Source organism: Sus scrofa, chromosome 10, assembly GCF_054392235.1.
Source record: "Sus scrofa isolate SSC_HxYL_T2T_F1_AM1 chromosome 10, Sscrofa_HxYL_maternal_Yorkshire_Landrace_v2.0, whole genome shotgun sequence".
NCBI classification, from domain to species: Eukaryota; Metazoa; Chordata; class Mammalia; order Artiodactyla; family Suidae; genus Sus; species Sus scrofa.
The window spans coordinates 82,797,193-82,823,240 of NC_139392.1; the positions used below are offsets into that span (position 1 = coordinate 82,797,193).

General features: G+C 41.8%; 1 protein-coding gene across 4 annotated transcripts in view; it reads right to left on the bottom strand.

The window, feature by feature from the left end:
- Positions 1-25,807, bottom strand: part of ITGB1 (integrin subunit beta 1) — a 52,227-nt gene extending 26,420 nt beyond the window's left edge. For 3 of the 4 annotated variants that reach the window (XR_014817166.1, XM_013980285.3, XM_084978905.1), the window contains exons 1-2: positions 25,568-25,719; positions 6,735-6,801 (exon numbers count right to left, since the gene is read on the bottom strand). Coding sequence is in view for 2 of the 4 variants with exons in the window: in XM_013980285.3 (XP_013835739.1) it covers positions 6,735-6,801 (67 nt within the window). In the remaining 2 variants the exon portion in view is untranslated. 4 annotated transcript variants of the gene reach the window in all.
- Positions 25,808-26,048: the final 241 nt, after the last annotated feature.

The window sequence follows — 26,048 nt, forward strand, 5'->3', positions numbered from 1 at the left end:
TCTTGATTTTTCAGGTCTCTGATCAAAGTATGCCATATATTTTTTTAAATCTATGTAAGGATCAGTTTGCCTACCACCTGGTAATTACCAATATGGATTTTCTCCAACGTATGTGTTCTAATTATAAACCTAACATACGCTCATTACAGACTATTCGGAAAATAAGTAAAAGTATAAAGAACGAACAAAAAAAATCACCCAAAGCCTGCTAAGAGATAACTACTGTTAACATTTTTTGTATATTTTTCCAGTCTTTATGCAGATAAATCAAAAATAGCAAGGAAGCATGCATAATACAGACATTATTTAAATGAGGTTAAGAACATGTATTTTGTATACTACTTCTTATACCTAATCTTAATGTTTCATTACAAATTCTTCAAAAACATGGCTTTAATGATTACATTTTCATTGTTAATGTATCCTATTAAATGATAGACATGTTTACGTTGTTTTCAATTTCACAGTTCACACATGCCACATGAACCCTCTACATAGATACACTCAGGCATACATATATATTATATATATATAATATACACACATGCACGCACCCACTCTGATGACCATATGCGCATATATATATATATATATATGCACCCACTCTGATGACCGTTCTTATAAAGTAAAACTCATTATTTCCTTATCACAGATTAAAAGAAACATACTGAGTTGAAGACTTACTAACGTTTTTAGGACTCTGTACACACTAACGTCTCTCCAACAGTAATGTTCAAACACACACTGCCACAAGCAGTGTACATACCATTTCACCACACACTAAATAAGCACTTTTTATTATTAAAACAGTTGACTTATAATGTGCCAATTTCTGCTGCACGACAAAGTGACTCATACATAAACTTTTTTTAATCTTTATATTATTTTCCATCATTGTCTATCCCAGGAGATTGGATATAATTCCTTTTGCTATACAGGACTTGTCTATCCATTCTAAATGTTATAGTTTATATCTATTAACCCCAAACCACTGCACACCCTCTCCTCTCCCTCTTGGTAATCACAAGTCTCTTCTCCATGTCTGTGAAGCTGTTTTGTAGATAGGTTCATTTGTACAGTATTTTATTGTACTATATTTTAGATTCCACGAATAAGAGATACCATATGGTAGGTGTCTTTCTCTTACTTCACTTAGTATGAGAATCTCTAGTTGCATCAGTTTTGCTGTGAATGGCATTACTTCATTCTTTTTTATGCCTGAGTAGTATTCCATTGAATATACATACCACTTCTTAAGCCATTCATCTGTCTATGGACATTTAGGCTTGTTCATAGTATTCTCTTATTTTTTTGTATTTCCAATATATCAGTTGAGATTTCTTTTTCATTTCTTATTTGGGTTCTCTTCTTAGTGAGTTTGGCCGGAGGTGTGTCAATTTTGTTTACTCTTTCAAATATCCAGCTTCTGGTTTTATTCTTTTTCTGTTTTTTTTTTTTTTAATCTCTATTTTATTGATTTCCTCTCCGATCTTTATGATTTCCTTACTTTTGCTGACTTCCTTACTTCTGGTTTTGTTTGTTCTTCTTTAATTCTTTGAGGTGATAGATTAGGTTGTCGATTTGATATTTTGGGGTTTTTTTGAGGAAGGCCTGTATCACTTTGAATTTCCCTCTAAGAACTGCTTTTGTGGCATCCCACTGATTTTGTATGGTTGTGTTTTCGTCGTCATTTGTCTCAAGGTACTTTTTAATTTCCTTTTTGAACTCCTCAATGACACACTGGTATTTTAGTAGCATAATGTTTAGTCTCCAAGTAGTCAGTTTTTTTCTCATTTCTTTTCCTCTGGTTGATTTCTAGTTTCAAGCCACTGTGGTCAGAGAAGATGCTGGAAATAGTTTCTGGAGTTTCTGTTTAACTCAGTGGTTAAGAACCCAACTAGTATTCACAAGGGTACAGGTTCAATCCCTGACCCAACTCTGTGGGTTAAGGATTCAGGACTGCCACGAGCTGCAGAGGTCACAGACATAGCTCAGATCCTGCACTGCCATGGCTGTGGCAGAGGCCGGCAGCTGCAGCTCCGATTTGACCCCATGTGCCACAGGTATGGCCCTAAAAAGCAAAAATAATCATTTCTGTACTCTCAAATTTGTTGAGGTTAGTTCCGTGCCCCAGTATGTGGTCAATCCTAGAGAATGTTCCATGTTCACTTTAAAAGAATGTGTATTCTGGGGCTTTTTTGGATGTAATGTCCTGAAAAAAATCAATTAAGTCTAACTATTCTACTGTGTCCTTCACGATCTCTGTTGCTTTACTGATTTTCTCTCTAGAGGATCTGTCCATTGATAGGAGGAGGTGTTAAGTCTCCTACTATTATTGTATTCCCATCAATTTCTCCTTCTATGTCTATTAGCATTTGTTTTCTATGTTACGGAGATATATGTTGATGGTGTAATATCCTCTTCTTAAAATGATCCTTTGATCAACAGTGTCTGTCTTTATGGCCTTTGCTTTAAGGTCCATTTTGTCTGATGGAAATATTATGACTCCTATTTTCCTGTCATTTCCATTCATGTGAAATATCTTTTCCCATCCCCTCACTTTCAATTTATATGTGTCCTTTGCCCTAAGTAAGTCTCTTGTAGGTCACGTATTATAGGCTCTTGATTTTTTTATCCAGTCTGCCACTCTGTCTTTTGACTGGAGCATTAAGGTAATGATAAATAAGAGATATTTACTGCCATTTTAAACCTTACTTTCCAGCTGATTCTATGTTTCTCCTTTGTTGTTTTTGGTTGGTTGATTTCCTTTTATTTGATGCTTGTGTCTTCTTTTTGGTTTTTGCGAATGTATTGTTTGGTTTGATTTTGGCTGCCAGGCTTTTTTTTTTTTTTTTGGTCTTTTTTGCTATTTCTTGGGCTGCTCCCTCGGCATATGGAGGTTCCCAGGCTAGGGGACCAATCGGAGCTATAGTCTCCAGCCTACGCCAGAGCCACAGCAACGCGGGATCCGAGCCGCATCTGCAACCTACACCACAGCTCACGGCAACGCCGGATCGTTAACCCACTGAGCAAGGGCAGGGACCGAACCCACAACCTCATGGTTCCTAGTTGGATTCGTTAACCACTGCGCCACGACGGGAACTCCCAGGCTTTTCAAGTATATTACCCCTTCCTTTATGTGCCGGCTTTAGACAGCCATTTAGGCTCAACACATTCTTTAAAAAATCTAGATGTTTTACTCTCCTTCCCCATTTTATGATTCTGATGTCCTGTTTTACATCTTCACATTTATCCTTTTGCTGTCCCTTGTGCTTACTGCTTTCACAAATAGGTGCTTTGGTTTTTTTTTCTCTTTTAGGTCTGTATACTAGCTTATTTAAGTGGTTACTTTCCAATTGTGATTTCCTCCATCCTGTATCTCCTCACTTCATTCCCACTTTTAGAGGAAATTTTCAATTAGGATAGGTCTAGTATTGCTATATTCTTTTAGTTTTTATCAGAAAAATTCATTTCTCCTTCTATTTTAAATGATAATCTTCCTAGGTAGAGTATTCTAGCTTGTAAATTTTTCCCTTTCAGAACTTTGAATATATCTTGCCCCTCCGTTCTGGCCTGTAGTGTTTCTGTAGCTAAATCAGCTGATAGCCTTTTGGGATTTCCTTTGTAATTTATTCTTTTTCTCTTGCTCCCTTTAGAATCCTCTCCTTAACTCTTACAATTTTTATTGTAAGATGTCTTGGTGTAGGTCTGTTTGGGCTCATCTTGCTGGGGTTCCTCTGTTTTTCCTCTGCTTATGTTTCCTTCCTTGGATTTGGGAAATTTTCAGCCATAATTTCTTCAGATATACTATCAATCTCCTTTTCTTTCTTCTCCTTCTGGGATCCTTATTACACATAGATTGGCGTGTTTTGGATTATCCCACAGATCTCTTCTATTTGGCTTTCTATCCTGATAGAATACTGGAAATCACCCAATCTTCCAAGTTACTTACTCAATCCTCTGATTTATTGATTTTGCTGTTCTAATGCCTTTAGCTCAGGTTTTGTCTCAGCAAATAAATTTTCTAATTTTTCTTTGCTCCTTACATTTCCTAGTTCCTTTTTAAAGTGATCTGTGTTACTGTTGATATTCATTCTTAATTCCTTCAGTATTTTCATTATCTCTTTTTTGAACTCGGTCTCTGTTAGACTGCAGAGGTCTTATTTCGTTGTTTGCTTCTTCGGGGAACTGCCTTGTTCTTTTAACTAGAAATGGTTCCCATGCTTCTTCATTTTGCTTGTATTTTTCTTATTGGATGAGTTTAGGAAAAACAATTATCTACTGAGGTCTTGGAGAGCTATTTACATGCAGAAGTGCCCCTGGGTAGCTTGTGTGGGTTTACTCTATTTTTTTGGCAGGAGGGATGCATTTGGTTTGGATGCTTGCTGTCTCTTCCTTCAGTGTTAGCAGGCTGTTTTGTTTTTGTTTTTGGCCTTTTTAGGGCTGCACCTGAAGCATGTGGAAGTTCTCAGGCTAGAGGTCAAATCAGAGCTTTAGCTGCTGGCCACAGCCACACCAGATCCAAGCCATATTTGCAACTAGACCACAGCTCACAGCAACAATGGGTCCCTCACCCACTGATGCCAGGAATCAAACCTGCATCCTCATGGATTCTAGTCAAGTTCTTAAACCACTGAGCCATGACAGGAATTCCCTGTTATCCTCTTGATAGGGGGTGAGCAAGCACACAGCCTGCCCATGCTTCCAGGGAAGTAGGGATATCGGGCAGCACCTTCAAGGCCATGCCTTGTCATCCGGTCCTTGGCAGTGGCAGTGCCAGTGCCCCCCAGGGAGTTGGGCACAGTGCCCAGGGCCCTTGGCAGTAGCAGAGGTGGGGCATGTGCATTCCCAGGGAGGTGGGAATGAGCAATGCTCAGCTGTGGGGCTCTCCACAGCAGCAACCCCTGGGGTTACTGGGGCAGCAGGTGGTGCTTAGTCAGGGGACCCTCAATGGTTGTGGCCTGTGTCCACCTCTGGAGCCCAAGATGGCTACCACAGTTTGCACCTGCCCCTGGAGCCAGCCCAAAAGGTGCCCTGCTGCGGGGGAGCCCTCAGATGCACAGAAAAAGAAGTCTCTATGGTGGTCCAGCAACTCCTAACAATGGCACCTCGCTTCTCTGGTTGGTCCAGCCCTCTTCCTACACTCCACTCCTTCAGCTGTGGTGCACCTCTCCCTGGCCCCCTCAGGCTGTTTCCATGCAGCCAACCCTAGTCCTCTCCCCAGAACTGACCTCCAAATCCCAGCCTCAGTGTCCAGCCCCAACATGAGTATAACAGGCTGTGGTGCAATGGTACCAACTGTCTGTGTGGTTCTCTGTCTTGCCCTCCTCTGAGGTTTTCTCTGCTGCTTTGGGGCTCCCCTCCATCCCGGCTGACCTCCCCATCAGTTAGGTGGCCTCCCTGTGTCGATTCCTTTCCTCTTTCACAGCTCCTTCTCGTCCTGATTCCTTTCTTCCCCCTCTTCTTTTTTCCTTTTGTTCTACCCAGTCATATGGAGGTTTTCTTGCCTTTTTTTTGAAGTCTGAAGTCTTCTGCCAGTGTTAAGTAGATGCTCTGTGCAAATCACATACTTTTTTTTTTGATGTGTTTGTGGGAGAAGGTAAGCTTCACATTCTACTCCTCCACCATTTTGATCCCAGATCAACAAGCGCTTTTTAAATGCAAAGTTTTTTCTTTTTTATACTCATTTAACAGGTATAAATAAAAACATCGATTGTTGGTTATTTACTGTTTCATTTTCTTCCACATTTTTACTGACCATTTCCTTCGTAAATATGTTACATCTTTTGCAAACTTTTCTGTTACCACATTCATCTTTTTTAGGCGGGGGGGGGGGGGGCGGAATCTCTGTACATGTGATGAAATCAAACCCTTTTTAGCTTCTCATTTTGTTGATGGTGTTTGGACATATAGATATTGTGGGTTATATTGGTTTTATTGAATTTAAAATTGTCGGCAATTTCCTTTATGGTTTCTTTCTTCATTTTTCTGCGTGGTAAGTCCTTTCTAGTCTAATATCAAGCATCTGTTCTAGGCAGTATATTTTTTTGAGGTTTGGAGAATAGAATTAAATATCCATTATTTCAGATGTGGATGCACTATGGTTTATAACAGAATTAAATATATTTCCAATTTTACTTTTCATTCCTATTCTATATGATACCAAGATTATGTAAGACTTGATCAAAGAGCAAGAATATCCTCTGGAAAGCCAAGTATTCCTGCTTTCACTTTTTAGTGAAATGTAGAGGAATGAATAGTTCATAATCTATACATTGACTTTATTTCCTTCTAAAGATGTCACATGCCCCTGCTTTTTCTATGCTCACTTACACTACTGTATCCCCAAAGATCTCTGTGTAGTGCGTTCTGTTCCGACGGACACTGTAGGTAGCAAATGGGGACCCCAAGAAAGGACCTTGCAGGCACTGGAAGGAAGTGCCCTGCCTCTGATTCTGAGCAGTGGGACCACTGCAGGGCTTTCAGCATGACCTTATTCAGTTCCCCAGGAATCCAAAGCGGCTAAAAAAAATGGAGTTCCCTTGTGGCACAATGGGTTAAAGGAAGGATCCAGCATTGTCATTGCAGCAGCTTGGAATGAGCTGGAACCCTGGCCCATAAACTTCCACATGCCACAGGTGCAACCAAAAAGAAAAATAAAAAATAAATAAAATGGTCAGAAAGTGACAGAAGATAATGAAGTGACAAGACAGGTAGGAAAATTCTTTTTTTACCTGCTTGGCCAAACACATAGCAAACTGAACTGATCAGTCCAATCCAGAAAATCAGTTGTAAATTCATCTGAAATATAAAATGTACAATGTTACATTATAAGGAACAACAGTACGAAAATGTACTAATAAGCACAATCGTTCCCACTCACCTTATCTACTGATTTTATAAATGTAATGCCTCTCAAAGCATCTCCTCCCCAACCCTTCTCCACACCCATCACCCACTTCTCTCCCCAATACCTCAGCTTCCATTCCAAATTCCCAGAATCCACTCTAGCTTTTCTGCAAATCAAACATCCTTTAATATATAATTAACAGTGCTAAAAAAAAAAAGAAAAAAAATTCAAGTATTCCTATACCTAAAAGCTGTTAATATTAAGTCTCTGTCCCACAGAATCTCTACTACCTCCCATAGCTCCTGGGGGGCCCAAGAGCCATATCCAGATGCCTCAATTACTTCTACACTGAATGGCAGTTTAAGTGAACCTGTCAAAATCCCCATCATGTCAGCCCCTTGATTATAATTTCAATAGCTTTTATTTCTTCTTAGACTAAGACCAACATCCTGCATGAGGCCCCAATTCACTTTTTTGAGTTTGATCTCCTACAACTATTTTTTTTTTAAAGGAAATCAACTTCTATTCAGGGAATCAGTAAAACAGTTCAATTTACTATACTTTCTAGATCTACAAACTACACAAAAGTGAGGAAGCAGGGTACTTCCTCCAAAAATGAGGAAAAGATTAGTTTACCTTCTAGAATCTCTAAAGAAAAATTAAACACCTGTACATTAAACAGTATACTCCAAACTCCAATCATTAGGTATACAACTATTTTCTGTGAATCAACGTTTCTAGGATATTCCCCTGTGGCCCAGTGGGTAAAGGATCTGGCACTGCTGCCAGCTGCAGCACAGGTCACAGCTGCTGCACAGGTTCGATCCCTGGCCTGGGAACTTCCACGTGTGGCAGGTGTGGCCAACAAACAGACAAAAAGTTTTCACAGCTTTAATCTATACCTCACCAGAGTTGGTCAAGATAGCTACTGCCTCAGGTCACTGACACTACCCCTTAACTACTTATTGCTCTTGGACTAGCAGCCAGTCTAACAATTATGCATAAACATCTGCTCTTTCCACAAGAACACCAAAAATAAAAAAGGCAGATATAACACGCCCCAAAGGTTAGTTTTACTACTTATCAAAGAAATACAAATTAAAGCAATATAAAGTAAACTAGCAAGGGGTGAAAAAAAGTTTTTTAACCCAACAAAACAACAACAAAAACTTACTGCAAATGGCCAAACGAAACCAGAGATGGCTTTGTAAACTGCTATAATTCGGGGGTTAATTTAACAATCTACATCAAAAACCATTAAAAATATTTCTACCCTCAGACTTAGTAAACCAGCTTCTAGGAATTCATCCTAAGAAAATAATTTAAATATAAAAGCAATATTTATATATTTATATTTAAAGTAATTTAAATATAAACACAATACTTTCAGTATAGAACTCCAGCATAATTACAATTAAGCAAAAAACACCAATGTCCTCTATCAATGATAGGGAAAGGGCTAAGTACATCAACTTGGACTACTAAAGTTGAAAGAATAAAATGCAGGGACATTATAGAATAATTCTGGATGCAAGAATACATTAATGTTACAGGTATGTAAAAATGACAGTATATAAACATATAATGTAACCAAGGAGTCTTGAAGATGACAGTTATAAGCATAATATAAAGACAACGGGTTCGACTGTTTTTAAATTGTGTTTTCTTCTTTTCTCTTTCTTAGTAAAAACAATTATGACAGGATAACTACATGGAATTTTTTTCTCTCCTGGTAAATTTCCTTTAATAAGAAATGAATATTTTGTTACTTTTTTTTTTGTTTGTTTTTTAGGGCCACACACGTGGCAAATGGAGGTTCCTAGGCTAGGGGTCCAATCAAAGCTACAGTTGCCGGCCTACACCACAGCTGCAACAACATCAGATCTGAGCCATGTCTGTGACCTATACCACAGCTCACGGCAAGGCCGGATCCTTAACCCACTGAACAAGGTCAGGAATCGAACCCGCAACCTCATGGTTCCAATCAGATTCATTTCCACTGCGCCACGACGGGAACTCCAAAATGAATCTTTAAAAAAAAATAAACAAAAAACCATCGTCCCAGGATACAATCCCATAGCTCCAAGAAAATGCTTTAAAGTTGTGTTCTAGGCACCCCTGGGATACTTGGGTATCCTCATCTGTCAAATGCTGTTCTTGTTTTCTGCTGTTTTCCAGGGAAAAGCAAGTAACTTGCAGTCATCCCCTCTGCAACTGTGCTCAGAGCAGCAAGTTCTGTTATGCCACAGTTTTGCTTACGTTATCACTTGTGACTGTATCCAAAAGCACCAACAGAAGCTGAGAGTCACAGAAGCGTGAAATGCCTGACAGTTCACCTTTTAAGGCCTGGATAAAAGGGTCAATGTGTAATAAATCCATGCAGACTATGATTCAAAGCAATTCAAATAACGTTATCAATTCCAAAGCTATGACTAAAAGGACCTGGAACAGTAAGACACCCAAAGAAATGCATGACTGTGATAAATGGAGCATCTGGGCAATTTCTACACAAGAGAACAGCATAAATATTTGTTCCATATATGGACTGAAGCATGTCTTTGGGATACAACTCAGGCCACTTTAAGGACCACTACACCACCCTGTGAAACCTTTAAAATATACAACTCAAGAGAATCACCATTAGCGGTTAGTAGGGAGCGGGAAATGTTTCCTAATATTGTAAGGTCCCACTGCTTTAAAAATACTACTTTATCACACTTTTCCTTCTATAAACCCTGACCCAAAAATCAGCCTTCTGAAGCCGCTTCCTCTCCGCCCCCCCACCTCAGAAGAGCTCTGACCCCAGAAACAGGCAGCCTGGGACCAGGGGCAGCCACCATGGAGGGCAGCTCTGGGTCAGGCAGCACTCCTGTGCTCAGCCAGGCTTTCTCCCCGGGAAACAGGAGCTATCTCATGACAGAAGATAAGAGCAATCAAGGATAAAGAAAAGCCATGAGGTCAAGGAGGCCGAGAGGAGAGCAGGTAGAAGTGGCCCTGAGCGGGCGCTCCTGCACAGGGAAGGGCACCCAGAGCTCTCTACGCTCCAGGAAGCCCCCAAGGAAGCGCTGGTCCAGGGGTCCCCCCAGGCCTGAAAACTGCCAGCTGGGGAGCTAGGGCCTGTGCCTGCTGAGAAAGGCGCCCCGAGGAGTCCCCCCCGAGGAGCACCGCACACAGAGCAGTTGGGGAGAGGCCTGCAAGTACTGTCCTAATCCCAACTTTCATCATCTTCATCATCAGAGGTCTAGAAATAGCTGTCTGCACAGGTCTCCACCTTGTAATCTCCTACTCCCTCCTCCCCCTGCGTAACTGGTATCACTTCCTACCTTGCAGGTGAAAACCACTCTTGCAAAAACTTTCCAAGCCCTATCCCACTCTCTGCATTCGTTCCTTCATTCATTCAAGCTTCCTGACTGCCTACAACATATACCCAGGAGACACGTCAGTTCACTACCCAAAGAATTCACGCAGCAACACTGACCACATCTCACCATCCTCTCCTAACACGCTCTAGTCCCGACTTACTGGCTCCCCCACCTCTCTCGAAGTTCCTTGGATAACTCTGTCAGGTTCTGTGCCCCACCTGGAGACACAAAGATCACTCTCTCATGGAATTTTCAGTTCAAAGACACAAAGACAAATAATTACAATGTGGTATGACCGTTTCTTTATTGAAGATAAGGACAAAGTGCACCGAAGATGACAAAATCTGCCAGGGCAAGTTCAAAGGCTTCGTGGAGACGTCAATGTTTCAGGTTGAACTGCAATTCTGCAGGGAATAGGCAGGCGATGGAGAGAAACATTCCAGGCAAAAGGTCTGCACAGGCAAGGCCACAGAGTCCTGAAAAGAACTGTAATAACTCCTCTTCAGCCTTATGTCTACACATGCACGTTTCGCTGACTCCCCCTTCAAGCTGGAATTGACTTGCTCTATCTTTACAGAAAAAATAAAAATATATACTTATACATTATTGGTAGATTAAATCTGGTTGGTGGGATGACTATTTTATCGCTGTAATTTCCTACAATAAGAATTATATTATGTTAAAATCTTAAAACATCACAAAGGTCAAGAAGAATCTTAACATACTTAAGTATTTCTGGGACTTCAATTGTAAGTTGGAAATAACAGAAACGAAGACCAGCAAGGCAGGAGGTTACAGTCAGGCTGCAGAGAGCTTTAAGTGCCATTCATGCTGCAAGAGTTTGGATTCTATTCTACGTGTAGCAAGGAAGCTGGAAAAAAATGGTGCAGGGAAGTAACATGACAACACACATGTAGCAGAAGGATCTGTGGGATAGAGGATGAATGGCAGGACAGAAGTACTACTGGCCAAGTACAAACTTATTGCCAAGGTTCCAGAGCAACAACGGACAAGCAAACAAAGGAGTGATCAGGAGGGATCTGAGGGTTGCGTAGAGGAAGACGTTTGCTTAAATAAGGAAGGGTGAGAAAGAAAGCAATCATCACTTCCAAATTGAAGAGGACAGGAAAATGGAGTTGGGGAGAACTTTTCAGTACTGATTTTGATTAAGAAATGTAGAATGTGAAATGCCTGTATGAAATCTAGGAAAGAAATCTACTGGGAAAGGAAGACCTATGGGTCTGGCTTTCAGGAATTCAAGGTTAGAGATACATACTCCAGAGCTGTCATTACACGGAGGCAATAACATCATGAAGATGGATGAGAATGGGAAGAAAAGAACACTTAGGAGAGCTGTGGGTAGACCTGAGAGTCAGAGAGACTGCAGCCAAGACCCTTGGAGCACCAGGGACGTGTTACCCTAAACAGAAGTACACACCTTCCTCTAAGTCAGGCAGAGGGGAAGAAGAGTTCACACATGACAGCTTATGTTTTCTACTGCAAGAGGAAGCAACGACAAGTGCTGGGAGGCTGAACAAAACTAAGATGCAATAGGACTAGCGAACAATGCTGAGGGCCCAGCAGGTACTGGACACCCTAATCTATAAAGGCACATTTCTAACACTGACCTCATCTAAAACTACACCAGTTAATAAGTGTCTGCCCTGACACCTTAATAGGTGTCAAGAACACAAGGCCTTCCTGTGCCATATTCAGTTACAGGACCTAGAGGTACTTGGTAACTGAATACAAAAATCAATACAAATTACAAAAATCAATGCTCGAAATCCTTTGCTGAAACGTGGTAAGCTGCATACATTTTTCTTAGACATTATTTAGAAGACCAGGAAAGAAGAGTTTTTCAGAATTAGTTAACATGCAAACCCTCTTTAAATAGCAGTTACTGTAAATACCCTAGGGACAAAAATTTGCAATTCACTTAAGTATATGCAAGCCGATTTATAGCTAGATATAAAATGCCTTGTGCTCCAGGCTCTTGTACACTATGAACCAAAATTCATTTACACATCCAAACACACATAAACAGAGACACTGAAATAATACATATACTCAACTATAAGGCCAAACACTCTCCGACATAAGCTGCAGCAACATCCTCTCAGATCCACCTCCTAGAGTAATGACACTAAAAACAAACAAATGGACTTAATCCACATACTGGTTGTTTATTAGCACAAAAGCCCAAATTCTTTAGAAATTCTTACAGAAATACTCAAACTGCTGAAACTACCTCCCATGGGTCCTCAGACTCCAATTTGAAATAGCTGAATTAATTCCATGGTTTGCAAATCAAGTGCAGAAGGAAGAGGGCAAAGCAGTGGCAGTGCTGATAAAATGTCAACAGAGAGAAAAGGACAAAGTCAAAGGCCTAGAGATGAGGACGCAGGTGAGAGAAAGGGGCTCGTGTAGACGGGGGAGGGGAGGCAGTGCTGGGGAAAAGGTCTGCGTAAGAAGGCAGCTATGGGAACTGGTTTTGCTGGGGGTCCCTTCCCAAAGTGGAGCCTCACACAAGAGTAGCTGTGCAGGCAGCTTACTCAGAAGGTGACCTGGGGACAAGAGAGATGCTGAAAAGAGTGAAAACTAAGAAGAGAAGGCCAGCACCGGGGCATTTTAGCTACCACAGTGGGTGCCTGGGGGCTTGGTCTTAGAAGTTTGGAGAAGATGGAGTTCCCGTCGTGGCACAGTGGTTGACGAATCCGACTAGGAACCATGAGGTTGCAAGTTCGGTCCCTGCCCTTGCTCAGTGGGTTAACGATCCGGCGTTGCTGTGAGCTGTGGTGTAGCTTGCAGATGAGGCTCGGATCCCGTGTTGCTGTGGTTCTGGCATAGGCTGGCAGCTACAGCTCCGATTCGACCCCAGCCTGGAAACCTCCATATGCCGCGGGAGCGGTCCAAGAAATAGCAAAAAGACCCAAAAAAAAAAAAAAAGGAGTTTGGAGAAGAGCATACAGTTCACCCTCTGAATCTCTGGGTTCCATCAGTGGATTCAACCAAAATATGGATGGGGGAAAAACTGTTTTGATTCTAAAAAGTTCCAAAAAGCAAAACCTGAATTACCCTGCACAGGCAACTACTTACATACTACTTGTAATAGGTTTTAGAAGTCATCTAGAAGTGACTTAAAAGTATGCCTGAGGATACACACAGGTTGTATGTAAATACTACACCATCTTATTCAAGAGCATCCGTGGATTTGGTTGCAGGGGGTTCCTGGAACCAATGGCCCTGGAATACCGAGGGATGACTATAGAACCGCGTGTCCAAAGGATTTAATGTTCATCAGGTCTAGTCTCCATGCCACAGGTAAGAGTCTGCCCCAGGGGCATAAACTCCCCACACTTCTAAGAGGTGCATCTGCCCAGAGGCTGCTGCCAGCTTCTCACCCCACACACAGACAAGACAGCTTGTGGGAAAAGAGAGAAGCGCCTGAGGCAAGATCCAGTCAGCCAGAGGGAGTCACAGACTGCTGCAAGCAAAAGCAGAGGAACCAGAGGCCAGGAGGAAGTGAGGACAGAAGAGATTTCCAATCCAGCGCTCAAGAAAACTGCTAGTTTAGAGTGTGAGAAGTATCCCCTGGATGAACTCCTGAGCCCCCTCAATGACAGCAAGAACTGGGGAAGGGATTTAAGTCAGATGGTTCACACAGACACATATACATATGTGAAAACAAATAAACAATCTTCGTTTAAAAGATTTAGTAGTTAACACATAATGCAGCTCCCTCTCATTCACCACAGATGTGTACAGCTGACCTGCCTCATGAACTGTCCTCTCCTAGAAGTCATTTCCCCATGTCCTCAGCACCCAGCACAGTATCTTAACACTTACTAAAGAAGCTAAAGATAACTGCAGATATTCTGAGGTATCAAAAAGAAAGTAAGCTTAACAAAGGCAAGCAGAGAGCTGTGCCCACCACTTTTTACTAAGGCACAGCTCAGAGCTCAGGCTGTGGAGCCAGATGCCTGGACTCAAACCTCTGGTCAACTCCTAACTAACTAGGTAGGTGATACTAGCGAGTTATTCAATCCATGCCTCAGTTTCCTCATCTTTAAAATGGGCACAGTAGTTCCCACCTTAAAGCGTTATGTGAAGTTTAAATGAGCTGTAAATACGAAACTTTTAAAACTGCATCCAGCACTGGCAACTGCTATTTAGATAGTACTTATTAATGCTATTACAACGAGAGCTCAGCAACAACTTCCTTGAATAAAGAAGTAACTATGTTTGAATGTTCTGCTTTTTTTCAATCATAATTATAATCAGAAAACTCTGGACTGACCCATGTTAGGTCAAACACAAAATATGGAAAAAAGAATAAAGTGTAAGGGTTAGAAAGAACACAACTGCAAAGAATAGATTAATGTTATTTTTATAGCCATTCAAATATTATTTTGATACAATATCATGGAATTCCCTGCTGGCTCAGTGGGTTATGGATCTGGCGTTGTCACTGCAGTGGCCCAGGTTGCTGCTGTGGTACAGGTTTGATACCTGGCCCAGGAACTTGCACATGCTGCAGCATGTCCAAAACAAACAAAACCCTCATGCTGTATATATAAGGTTTAATCAGATGCCATTATATTAATCAGATACCAATTCTCATGCTAAGTGTAATTAATGATTATAGGTTCCACATTTTAAAAGGATTATTCTTTATTATATTATTATATAATTCTAACAATTATATTTTAACAATTTGTATATAAAATAATAAAAGAGGCAAAACCTCAGTGTTTTTATTACTACATCAGATAGAATACAGATATTTCTGAATGTTAGTAGCATGAACACCTTAAAAAAAGACCAGGATAGAGGATAACAAACCTAATACAAATAGTACTAAGGAAGAACGACTTGAGGCTTCTTTTGTCATGGAGAAGCAAACCTGGGGAGGCTAAAAGGAGGACACTGCCCTGAAAAGACATAGTAGGAATTTGGATCAAAAGGCTCTGTACCAGTTTGGTTCATTCAGGGACTGCTGCTCACTGAGGATGATCGGAAAAAATGGAAATCTGTTCATTTAGAGGCCAGACAAGGCACGAAACAGGCACAGATGAGTAATACAATAACTGAGCTTTGATGGTTTAAGACACTTTGAAACAAAAAGGTATCCTACTTCTACTTCAACACCTTCAAATGACTATAATAATAGCTAACTTATCTTCTCCAAGTAACTCTATGAGGTTGGGAATGATAGTCTTTGTTTTATAGATGAAGAAACCAAACTACAGAGGTTAAATAGCTTCTGCAAAGTCGCACAGGTAGAACTGAAACCAGACCATCTCAATCCTGAAGCTATGATCTCAATAAACTACAATTTTTTGAAGGCCTACTCAGTCACTACTTAAAAAAAAAAAAATCCTTCTACTGTTAGAACTGACTCATAGCAGAGACATGGGAAGGACATAAAATGTCCTGTTTCTTTCTTAGTCCTTCAAAGTGAAGCGAGGCCAACAAAAGTTATTTTAATTTTGAAATTTCATGAGTATACCCACAGGTTACAGAAGCATTTCAACCTCACATCATTTCTTACTATGTTTAATTTTATCCAAGGGGTCATAATTCATTCCTTGAACAAGAAATAATCTCCCACTCCTCTCCCAATTTCATTTTAGTGGTGAACAACCTCAAATATGCGCACATGTCCCCCTTGTCAAAAGCTGTATAGAATCATTTTAATCTCCACTGTAAAGTCATGTTTACTCAAGGTTAAACGTGGTTTTGAGCTGTTCAGGCTTTTAAAGGCACACTTATTATTCATTAACGATTTTAACAATCTGACAACTCATCTGGCATTTCTCTTTACACTTACAGATAAAATCTTTAGAAATTTTATATGTTCTTTATTTGTAGAAATCAAACCATTTCACTTTAGAGAAAAATTACTTTTCAGAAAATGTAGTGAGTTAATTTACTTCAAGTTTCAAAATGAGGTGCCCAGAAGCCAACAATGCCCCAAAGGACATAGTACAAAAAGAAGTCATCCATAAAAGACTTCTTCCTATGAAATCTTTGCACAAGAGCACATTTTTAGTCAATGCAACTGATTAAATTCAAGTCAACAAATATCTACTGCATATCTATCATGTACTGGACATATGAGTGACAAAGCTGGGACATGAACCCAGGCATGATTCAAAAGCTCAAGCTTTCAATATAAGTGGGTTTCTTTTTTTTTTTTTGTCTTTTGTCTTTTTTTTGTTGTTGTTGTTGTTGTTGCTATTTCTTGGGCCGCTCCCGCGGCATATGGAGGTTCCCAGGCTAGGGGTTGAATCGGAGCTGTAGCCACCGGCCTACACCAGAGCCACAGCAACGCGGGATCCGAGCCGCGTCTGCAACCTACACCACAGCTCACGGCAACGCCGGATCGGTAACCCACTGAGCAAGGGCAGGGACCGAACCCGCAACCTCATGGTTCCTAGTCGGATTCGTTAACCACTGCGCCACGACGGGAACTCCATAAGTGGGTTTCTAATAAGAAAGCTTAAGAGTCCTCACCAGCCAAATAATCTCTTCCAGAGAAAAGAATTTGCTTCCTTTTTTAATGTCCTTTTTTGTATCTTTTCACCTTACTGGTGGGAAAGATTCAAATACCTACACTGAGGTATACTATAAGCATCTTCTAAAAATAAAGCTGGATTCATCCCAAGTCTGTACCACCATCACTATTTTCTCTATCTGCTTTTAAAAGGAAAACAATAAACAGTCCAATAACGGATTAATATTTACAAATCAACACGGTCCAGAAAAGGAACACAGAGCCCAAACTGAAAGCCTCAGGTAATTAACGTGCAGTTCATCCTGCTTCTCCCCACACAGAGCAAGCAGATGGGAGGGACTCGAGAGCCTGCTCTTCTCTATGCCATCAAATCTGAGGGTCAGAGTTGGGGATGAATTCATGCAGGGCAAGAGCCACCTCTCCCTTGCAGGGGAAGAACTACAACTCAATATTTCTCTCCTCTCTGTCTGACAGGAAGAGGTGTGTGGTGGTGACCAGGGAGGTATTTATGGTCCAAATAAGAGGACAGAATGATGAACAAAACTTAGCAGAAAACATGAGGGGGGAAAAAGAGAGAATACGAAAGAGAGGAGGTAGAGTATGCCAAGAAAAAGATGCAACACCTCTCTTCAACTCCTTTTCCACCCACTGTGGTGGATAAAGAAAGACAACAGTAGTCGGAAGCAGAAAACTTTCTAAAATTCACTACTCCCACCCAGAAGAAAAAAAGATTGTTTTTGAGCACTGACCTTTCTTACCCAAAGACTTCTTACCCTGAGGCTAGTAAGTTCCAACTACAAAGGTCTGGCTGCTCCAAAGCTACAGAACCACAAAATAATTTGAAACCTCAGTACAGGGCTAATACTTTGAGAAAATTACAGACTAACAGACTGAAGACAAAAATTCATGACTAGTGACTACTCCACCCACCTTCTCCAGGAAAATGAGAACATGGAATATCAATCATCACTACCCACCACCTAGTGCAAGGGAAAGATAAAGAATGACTATATATTGCCTTTTGGCGAATAAAAAGCCTCAAAGACAAGGATGGAAGTGAGGTTACAGAACTTAACTAGGCAAAATTTCTACAGCACAAAAAGTGAAAGAAAAAAAAAAGGAAAATAAATTCATTATGCTCTTCAAGGAATTTAGAAAATCTCAAAAAGATCTGATAGGAATCAAAAACAGTAAGACCACGAAACTAGAGGAAAAAAAGTACAGAGCTAAGAAAGGAAATTTAAGTTGAAATCCTCTATAGATCTCAGAAACTTGAGAAACAGAATTAACATGATAGGAGGAGCAGGCTTGACCACAAAGAATTCAAAATAACTCAAGGAAATTAGAAACATTATGATATATCCAAAAAACAGACGAGGGCAAACCACCACCATCTCCTCCCCCATCAAAAAGGTTATGGCCTTCACATGAGGATGGGAGGGGAATGAATTAAACATTAAATTCCAAAAAAATGGTGAAGGTATATACACACACAAAACCTCAAAGACTCTAGAAAGATAGAGTTAAAATACAAGCAAAAAACAAACACTTTAAACAAAGCTATTAAGGTATAAGATTAAAGCCTGATGGAAAATGAGCATGAAAAGTTGCCTGAACTCATTCAATTCTTCCCAGATACTCCCTCCACTCAAAGATAAGACATTACCCAGCAAGTGATACATGCCAAACCAGCCTAGGGAGCTGTTCCTTCTTTACACTTGCCTTACGCCTGTGATGGGAAAAGACGACTGTTTTGTTTCTCAACTGCTTTGGTTGAGAAATTTTACTCTGGGGCAAGTTTACAAAGATAACTATAAATTGAGCTAGCAAAAAAAAAGTAAACCATCCTAATTATGGTATCAACAAGCCCTTGAAAGCAAGATCTGTTCAAAGACAACCTAAGAATTATAAGTTATATTCCCTTGTGGAATTTTATCTACTCTTTATGTAGATGACTCCAAAATTCTTGACCAAAACTTTAATAAATTGACCATATTTTTCTAACATCTCTTCTCTGCTCTGTATTGGATTGGAACACAGTGCTGAGTATATTTCAAATATATATATAGTAAATGTCCTTTGATTAAAGACCTAAATATAAGACCAGATACTATAAAACTCTTAGAGGTAAACAAAAGGCCAAACACTCTCCTACATAAACCACAGCAACACCTTCTCAGATCCACCTCCCAGAGTAATGACAGTAAAAACAAAAATAAACAAATGGGACTTAATTAAACCTAAATTAAACTTTGTGCAGCAAAGACAAACCACATAATGGGAGAAAAAATCTGCAAATGAAGTGACTGACATGGGATTAATCTCCAAAATTTATGAACACCTTCTGCAGCTCAATACCAAAAAAACAAACAACCCCATCGAAAAATGGGCAGAAGATCTAAACAGACAGTTCTCCAAAGAAGACATACCAATGGCCAAAAAACACATGAAAAGATGTTCAACATCACTCATTATTAGAGAAATGCACATCAAAACCACGATGAGGCACCACCTTACACCAGCCAGAATGGCCATCATCAAAAAGTCTACAAACAGTAAGTGCTGGAGAGGGTGTGGAGAAAAGGGAACCCTATCACACTGTTGGTGGGAACATCAATTGGGGCAACCATTGTGGAAAACAGTATAGAAATTCCTCAGAAAACTAAACACAGAATTTCCATTTGATCCAGCAATCCCACTCCTGGGCATCTATCCAGAGAAAACCATGACTCAGCAAAGACACATGTACTCCAATGTTCATTGCAGCCCTATGTGCAATAGCCAAGACATGGAAACAACCTAAATGCCCAACGACAGAGGGGCGGTTAAGAAGATGTGGTACACATACACAATGAAGTATTACTCAGCCATTAAAAGGAAAGAAAGAACGGCATTTACAGCAACGTGGATGGACTTAGAAATTCTCATAAGCGAAGTCGGTCAGACAATGAGACACCAACATCAAATGCTATCACTTACATGTGGAATCTAAAAAAGGACACAATGAACTCTGCAGAACAGATACTGACTCAGAGACTTTGCAAAACTTATGGTTTCCAAATGAGACAGGTTGGGGGGGTGGGGAGATGCACTGAGGGTTTGGGATGGAAATGCTATAAAATTTGGTTGTGATGATCGCTGTACAACTATAAATGTAATAAAATTCACTGAGTAATAAAAAATAAAATTATTATTAAAGTATAAAATACATAAATATTTTAAAACCTATAGTAGAAATCAATTAATTCCTCATTTAACTCAGCACTAAGCTGGGAATAGTATCTACCTTAGAATTGTTACAAGGGTAAAATATGACCATGAATATAAAACGAATACCTTTATAGTGACCTACAGACCATGGCTTACTTGATTACTGAATTTTCTTCTTGCTCTTCAGCTCATTCACTGACTTCTAAACAGAAGAACCTGAGTGACTAGGATAAATGGTTTTCAAACTTTTTAAACCCACCTTTTTTTAATAAGCATAACTCGATGCCCTATTGTGTTTGCTGTGTTCTCACACTACGACACAATACTAAATGCAGTTTTTAAAAATACAACCTCCACTTCCAATAATCAAATATGACCCACCACCATGCCTTTTGAGAAGCAATGAGATTACACAGGAAATAAATGATTAACTATTAAATACTGGAGAACTAATAAATTACTATTCCTAATTTCATAAAGACTATGAAAGCTTTATTTACATATTCATTCAATAAACACTTATACACTAAAATGTGACTTCCATACTTCAAATGGTACACTCTCAATATATTTTTTCATGTAAATACTTTACTCATCACTCCACTGAAACTACATTCCCTACAACAAAATATTAATTTTCCTTTCTCACATTTCTTTGGCCTTCACTGGCTCAATCTCTTCACCAACCACCATAAGCAGATTTAACTACTCCTTTTTGGAGGGTCCCAAAACATACTTTTTTCCCCCCCAAGGTTTCCTTTCCTTGTTATTCTTTTTCATTCATAGGAAATGGGTTGCCTCTTCAAAGAGAATGCTCTCTGAGAGCCAAAACATATTCTTTTTTTTTTTTTGTCTTTTGGTTGTTGTTGTTGCTATTTCTTGGGCCGCTCCCGCGGCATATGGAGGTTCCCAGGCTAGGGGTCGAATCGGAGCTGTAGCCACCAGCCCATACCAGAGCCACAGCAACAGGGGATCCGAGCCGCGTCTGCAACCTACACCACAGCTCACGGCAACGCCGGATCCTTAACCCACTGAGCAAGGGCAGGGACCGAACCCGCAACCTCATGGTTCCTAGTCGGATTCGTTAACCACTGCGCCACGACGGGAACTCCCCTTTTTTTTTTGTCTTTTTTTGTCTTTTTGTTGTTGTTGTTGCCAAAACATATTCTTGATAGCGTCTAGCACAGTAAATGACAAACCTTCAGTGATGCTCAATAACACAGTGTTGCTTTAATTCAGATTTCTGTTATAACTAATTGTATTTATGTTTGCAGACCACACCAGACTAGAGTTGGACGGCCAGAATCTGGGCCTTCATTTTACAGAGTCTTCATTTTATTTATATGTGTATATAGTACATATTTAAATATACATATGATTATATGTTAAAGTAGTCAAACAGTATTTGCTAAATAAGACTGGACTCTTCAGTCTAACTCTACTGCCCCTTGACCACGTCACCACCTGTCATCTGCCTCTTTGGTCCTACCATTCCCAGCTCCTCTACAAAGCCTTCCAAAACCATTAAAGCCAATGCTGACCTTTTCCTCAAAATCTATTAGAAAATTTTACCTGGTAAGGTACGCTGTGTAGAACATCCTGCGGTATCTGCTGTTTCCCCAGACTGAACACAACTTGCCCCAACAAGACAAGTGTCCTCAACAGCAAGGTCCACGGCAACCTCTTGACCTACCCCCGCTCAGCGCCAGTGCTCAGGAAACTGGCACTCGGGACACCGTCGGATTAACATGGGATGGACAACAGAGCTCCAGCCTGCCAGAGAGCGAACAGTAACAGATCTGGCTGGCCAGCACTGGCAGGCTTGCTCACAGCCACGAGCTGACACAGCACCTGCCCTCTGGGGTGAGGGCTGCTCATGGGAGACAGGGGAGCTACACTCTGCAGGGCCAGGTCACAAGACAGCTGGCCTTCGGCTCGCAGGGTAACGGAAAGAGGGAAACCAAGAGACCATTTTCACGGTATAGCTGCAGAAACCAAAGCCGCTTCCAGTGAGGTGAGGTATCCCGACAAACATCACAGTTCAGGTCCCTCAATCCAGACACCTTGACCACATCAAACTGCTTCTCTCGTGATGCCTCTCTCTTCAGCCCAAGCAGGCTCATCACAGAGAAAAACTGAGTGACCCAAGTCATTCACTGAGTTGTCACAGGAAGGAATGAGAAATTCAAACCAACCGAGGAAGGGAAGGGCTTTTCTAGATTCCTTCTCCTCCACCCGGCCCTGGCCGTGAAGCAGCTGAGAAGCAGCGTGAAAAGTCTCACAGACTCAATTCCCAAATCGCAGTCGCCCAGCCAGACGGCTCTGAGCTCTCAACCTGCAGATGCAACACCGCTCCAGCCGAGCTGGCCTGCAGATTCAACACCACCCCTGCGGTGAGGTGGCCTCCTCGGTGCAGGTCGCCTCCCAACCAGAAACCGGGCCACTTCTGTTCCTTCCTCCTCTCACCTCAGACACCAAGCTTACCTGTTCTCCTTCCAAAATTAGTAGTTCCTCTTGCCCCCCCCAAGTCATCCTCCATACCAAGGACCTCCAAAGCTTTTTAATCCCTCATTTTTATTATTTAAAAAAATCGAGCATACATATGCCATAAAACATGTATTTATAAATTAAAATACATGTACTTCTACAGCAATATAGAATATTATAAATCATAAAAATTTACCTTAAAATGATGAGATTAAAATATGTTTTAATATATATGTATTATAAACAGTCTATTTTCTTCCCACACTCCAGTGAGTTATTTTATACAGCCCGAGGGTCCAGGAAGCAGCACTCTGGAGACTGCATAATGAGACTAGGCCTATAATTACGTGTGTGTTTATATACGTATGTACTAGGTATATTCAAAGCAGTTTTTCACACATTACATGATGACATGATATACACATGCTTCAGCACCATGCTAGATACAGTTAACCTTGTCTTCTAAAGCCACAAACCAAAAATACAGCTTTAAGGCAGTTGACTTTTATTTTATATATAAAACTTAACTCTGTGTAAGATAATTAGTCTTAAAAAAAGATGAGAAATTCACAAAGTATAGCTTGGCTCCTTTTGCATACATCTTCTGAAAAAGATATACTACATTTTTTTCACTCATCTATTGAAATATTCTAAGGCTGGGGTTTATAGGGATTGCACTTCCTTTAGCCTAGATACATACTCTTAATGTATGCAGTTTTCTACAGCTATAGATGCTGCTATCATTTCAGGTTCTAAAGACTAATATACTCTTCCCTACTCTCACGCCTGTCGGCGCATCCTCCCTACCCCAATACCCCCACCTGTGCAACAATATAAAAGGACAAAAACCCCACAATATATCACAGTCAGAGTAGACCTGCTAATACAACAAGACATTTACCTACGTGCACAATATGATCTTCTAGGAATCTACTCACAACCAGACAGATCCTACCTCTCCATCCAGAGTGGGGCAATCAGTCCCTATGAATCCTCTCAGATAACTAATTCAATTTCTTACACATTCAGAAATGTCCATTCTCAGAACTCAAAAGTTCTGAAACTTTTACCAGAGAGATGTGTCCTCTCATCATTCCAGCAGAGAACAAACCAGTGTCCTTGTGAAATAATTAAAAATATATATTTCCTTCAGATAGAATATTACCCCTTGATGATAGAAGCCAGTTTATTTGGCAAGAAACCAAACAATAAAGCTACTAAGTGGCCAGCATTCCATGAAAACTAGCACCACCTTAAACTGATTTTCACTATTTACAGCCCCAGAGTCCCTCCAGGAGTTAGGAATTCATCCACCCCATTAAAGAAATACATGTGATGCTAATTTGGGGCAGCTTTTAATTATACCGACCAGAAAACTGAGGAAAAAGCCACCTGAATCCAGTGATTTTCAGTATTGCTGATTCGATTCTTTTCACATGCAGGATGTTGACGAGATTATAAAACAATCTTTATATAGAGTATTTTTTAACATTCTTCTAAAAGGAATCAACATTACAAAAGCTTAAATGTTTAGGTCTGTGACCTCAACACAGATGACTTGATTTGGAGTTTGTTTTCTATTTACAGAAGTAAAGTATTAACCACATCCCCTATCTTTTAAACTAGCATTCTAACATCTTCCATTTTATACTGAATTTTAGGGTGAGTAAAATGTCTTGTCTCCTCAGACATCTATAACCAGAACACTGATTTGTTTCACGTGTTTTCTATTTATTAATCCTCTTCACTCATTTATTATTAAACAAGGGACTAAAATTATTTTCAAATATGAACATTACAGTAGGACTCTTAAATAAGCCCTGACCCTCCCTATGGCCTTGATATTCACAGACTTAGAATAGGTAACTTGCAACTAAAATCCCTTAATCATTTCTAAAGTGGTCTATTTATGCAACCTGTTGGAAAGGCTGCATGCAGTTGAAGAAAGATGCCTCATCAAAACATTTAGCATTGGTTATTTTTGTACCACCAAAACAATAAAAAATAACATTCCAGTAACTCTACTCCCCTAAATATTTATGTGGAACGCAGACTCCAAAACGCCTTACTAATGATGCTATCAACTACAGGCATACTTTAAAAAAAAAAAAAAACAAGAAGGAACGAAAAGAAGTTGATATTTATTGAGCATCTACTCTAAGCTAAGTGTTTTCCATTTTCCATTAGCTTTTCACTACACGGTACTTATGCAAGGTTACTTGTGGTTCAAACAACGTCTGCTAGACCCCATGGGTTCTCCTCACTACAGCTGGATGATCACCCAGGCTCCTGGTGTGTCGGTTTCAATTGGAAAACAGGGATAAAAACAGCATATACCTGGTCGGCTCAGATCCAGGGTTAAACGAGAAAATACAGGTGAAGTGTGTAGAGCTAAGCATGGCCCTCACTTATGCCGTTATTATAACAATTACGTTTTCTTATTAGTGTCGGTATTGCTCCCATTTTACAGCAGAGGAAATGGAACCTTAAAGAGTCTAATTTACTAGGGACCAAACCAACCAGCGCTAGATTTTGATCCAAAACACACATCCGATAAAACAAGAATTACTTAGGCATTAAATACTGGCATTCTTAAAAATACGACTTGTTATGAAGCCTAAGCAACCGCACGAATCAGGCAGCGGCTGGGGTTAGCCCTTCGCACCGCCGCCCACAACCAGCCTCGGGGGGAAAGGGGCCCACAGGACGCCCGACCCCGCGCCCCTTCTCCGAGCAACGCCGGAGAGCTGGAGCCGAGGCGGAGCTGTCCCCGCGCGGAGGCCCGGCACCCGCGCGACCCGCCCCGTAAGGCGGCGGGGCCGAGGCCGCTCCCAGGACGCCGGCCCGCGAAGGCCTGTCGGCGCCCAGCCGGCGGGGTGGCGCCCATAGCGGGTGTCCGAGCGGCGGATCCTGGCCCCGGGCCTCCGCAAGCGCGGCCTCCCGCGGACAGCGTCCTGGGCCGGCCCGCGCCCTCCACCTCCCCCCGGCCGGACAGTCGGAGAGCGAAGCCGGGAGCGGGCGCGGCCCGACTTCCTCCCCCGCCCGACGGCTGGAATCCGCCCCCAGGCCGCGGCCCCCACGCGCGCCCCGGGGCCCCGGGCCGGCAGCGCACCCAGCCCGCCGCCCGCCCGCGCCCACCTTCTCCCGCGGCGCCCGGCCCGCGCGGTCGGCTCCACCAGCGCTCCGCGACTCCCGCTCGGCCTGTCCGAGGGCTGGCGTGGCCTCCCCGGCTGCGGCGCGGGCGCGGCGGCGGCAGCTCCTCCTCCTTCGCGGGCGGGAGGAGGAGACTCGGCGACGCGGGGCCGCCTCCTGGCAGGAAACGACCCCCGCGGCACCGCCTCCTCCGCGCGGCAATCCAGCTCCTCAGGCCGCCGCCGCCGCCCTCTCCCTCCGGAAGCGCATTCCTGCCGGGCGGCGTCAGCCGCGCCCGCGCGGCGGGGGTGGGGGGAGGGACGCGGGGTGGGAGGTGGAGGAGGGGCGGGGAGGGCGGCCGCTGGGACAAAGGAGCGGGCCTGCCGGGCGCCGGGGGTGGGGGTCTCTGCCGCAGCGTTCGCCGTGCCTCAGTTTCCTTAGCTGCCCAGGGAGGAAGGGTCTGCGCCGCCCAGCGCGCCTTAATCTC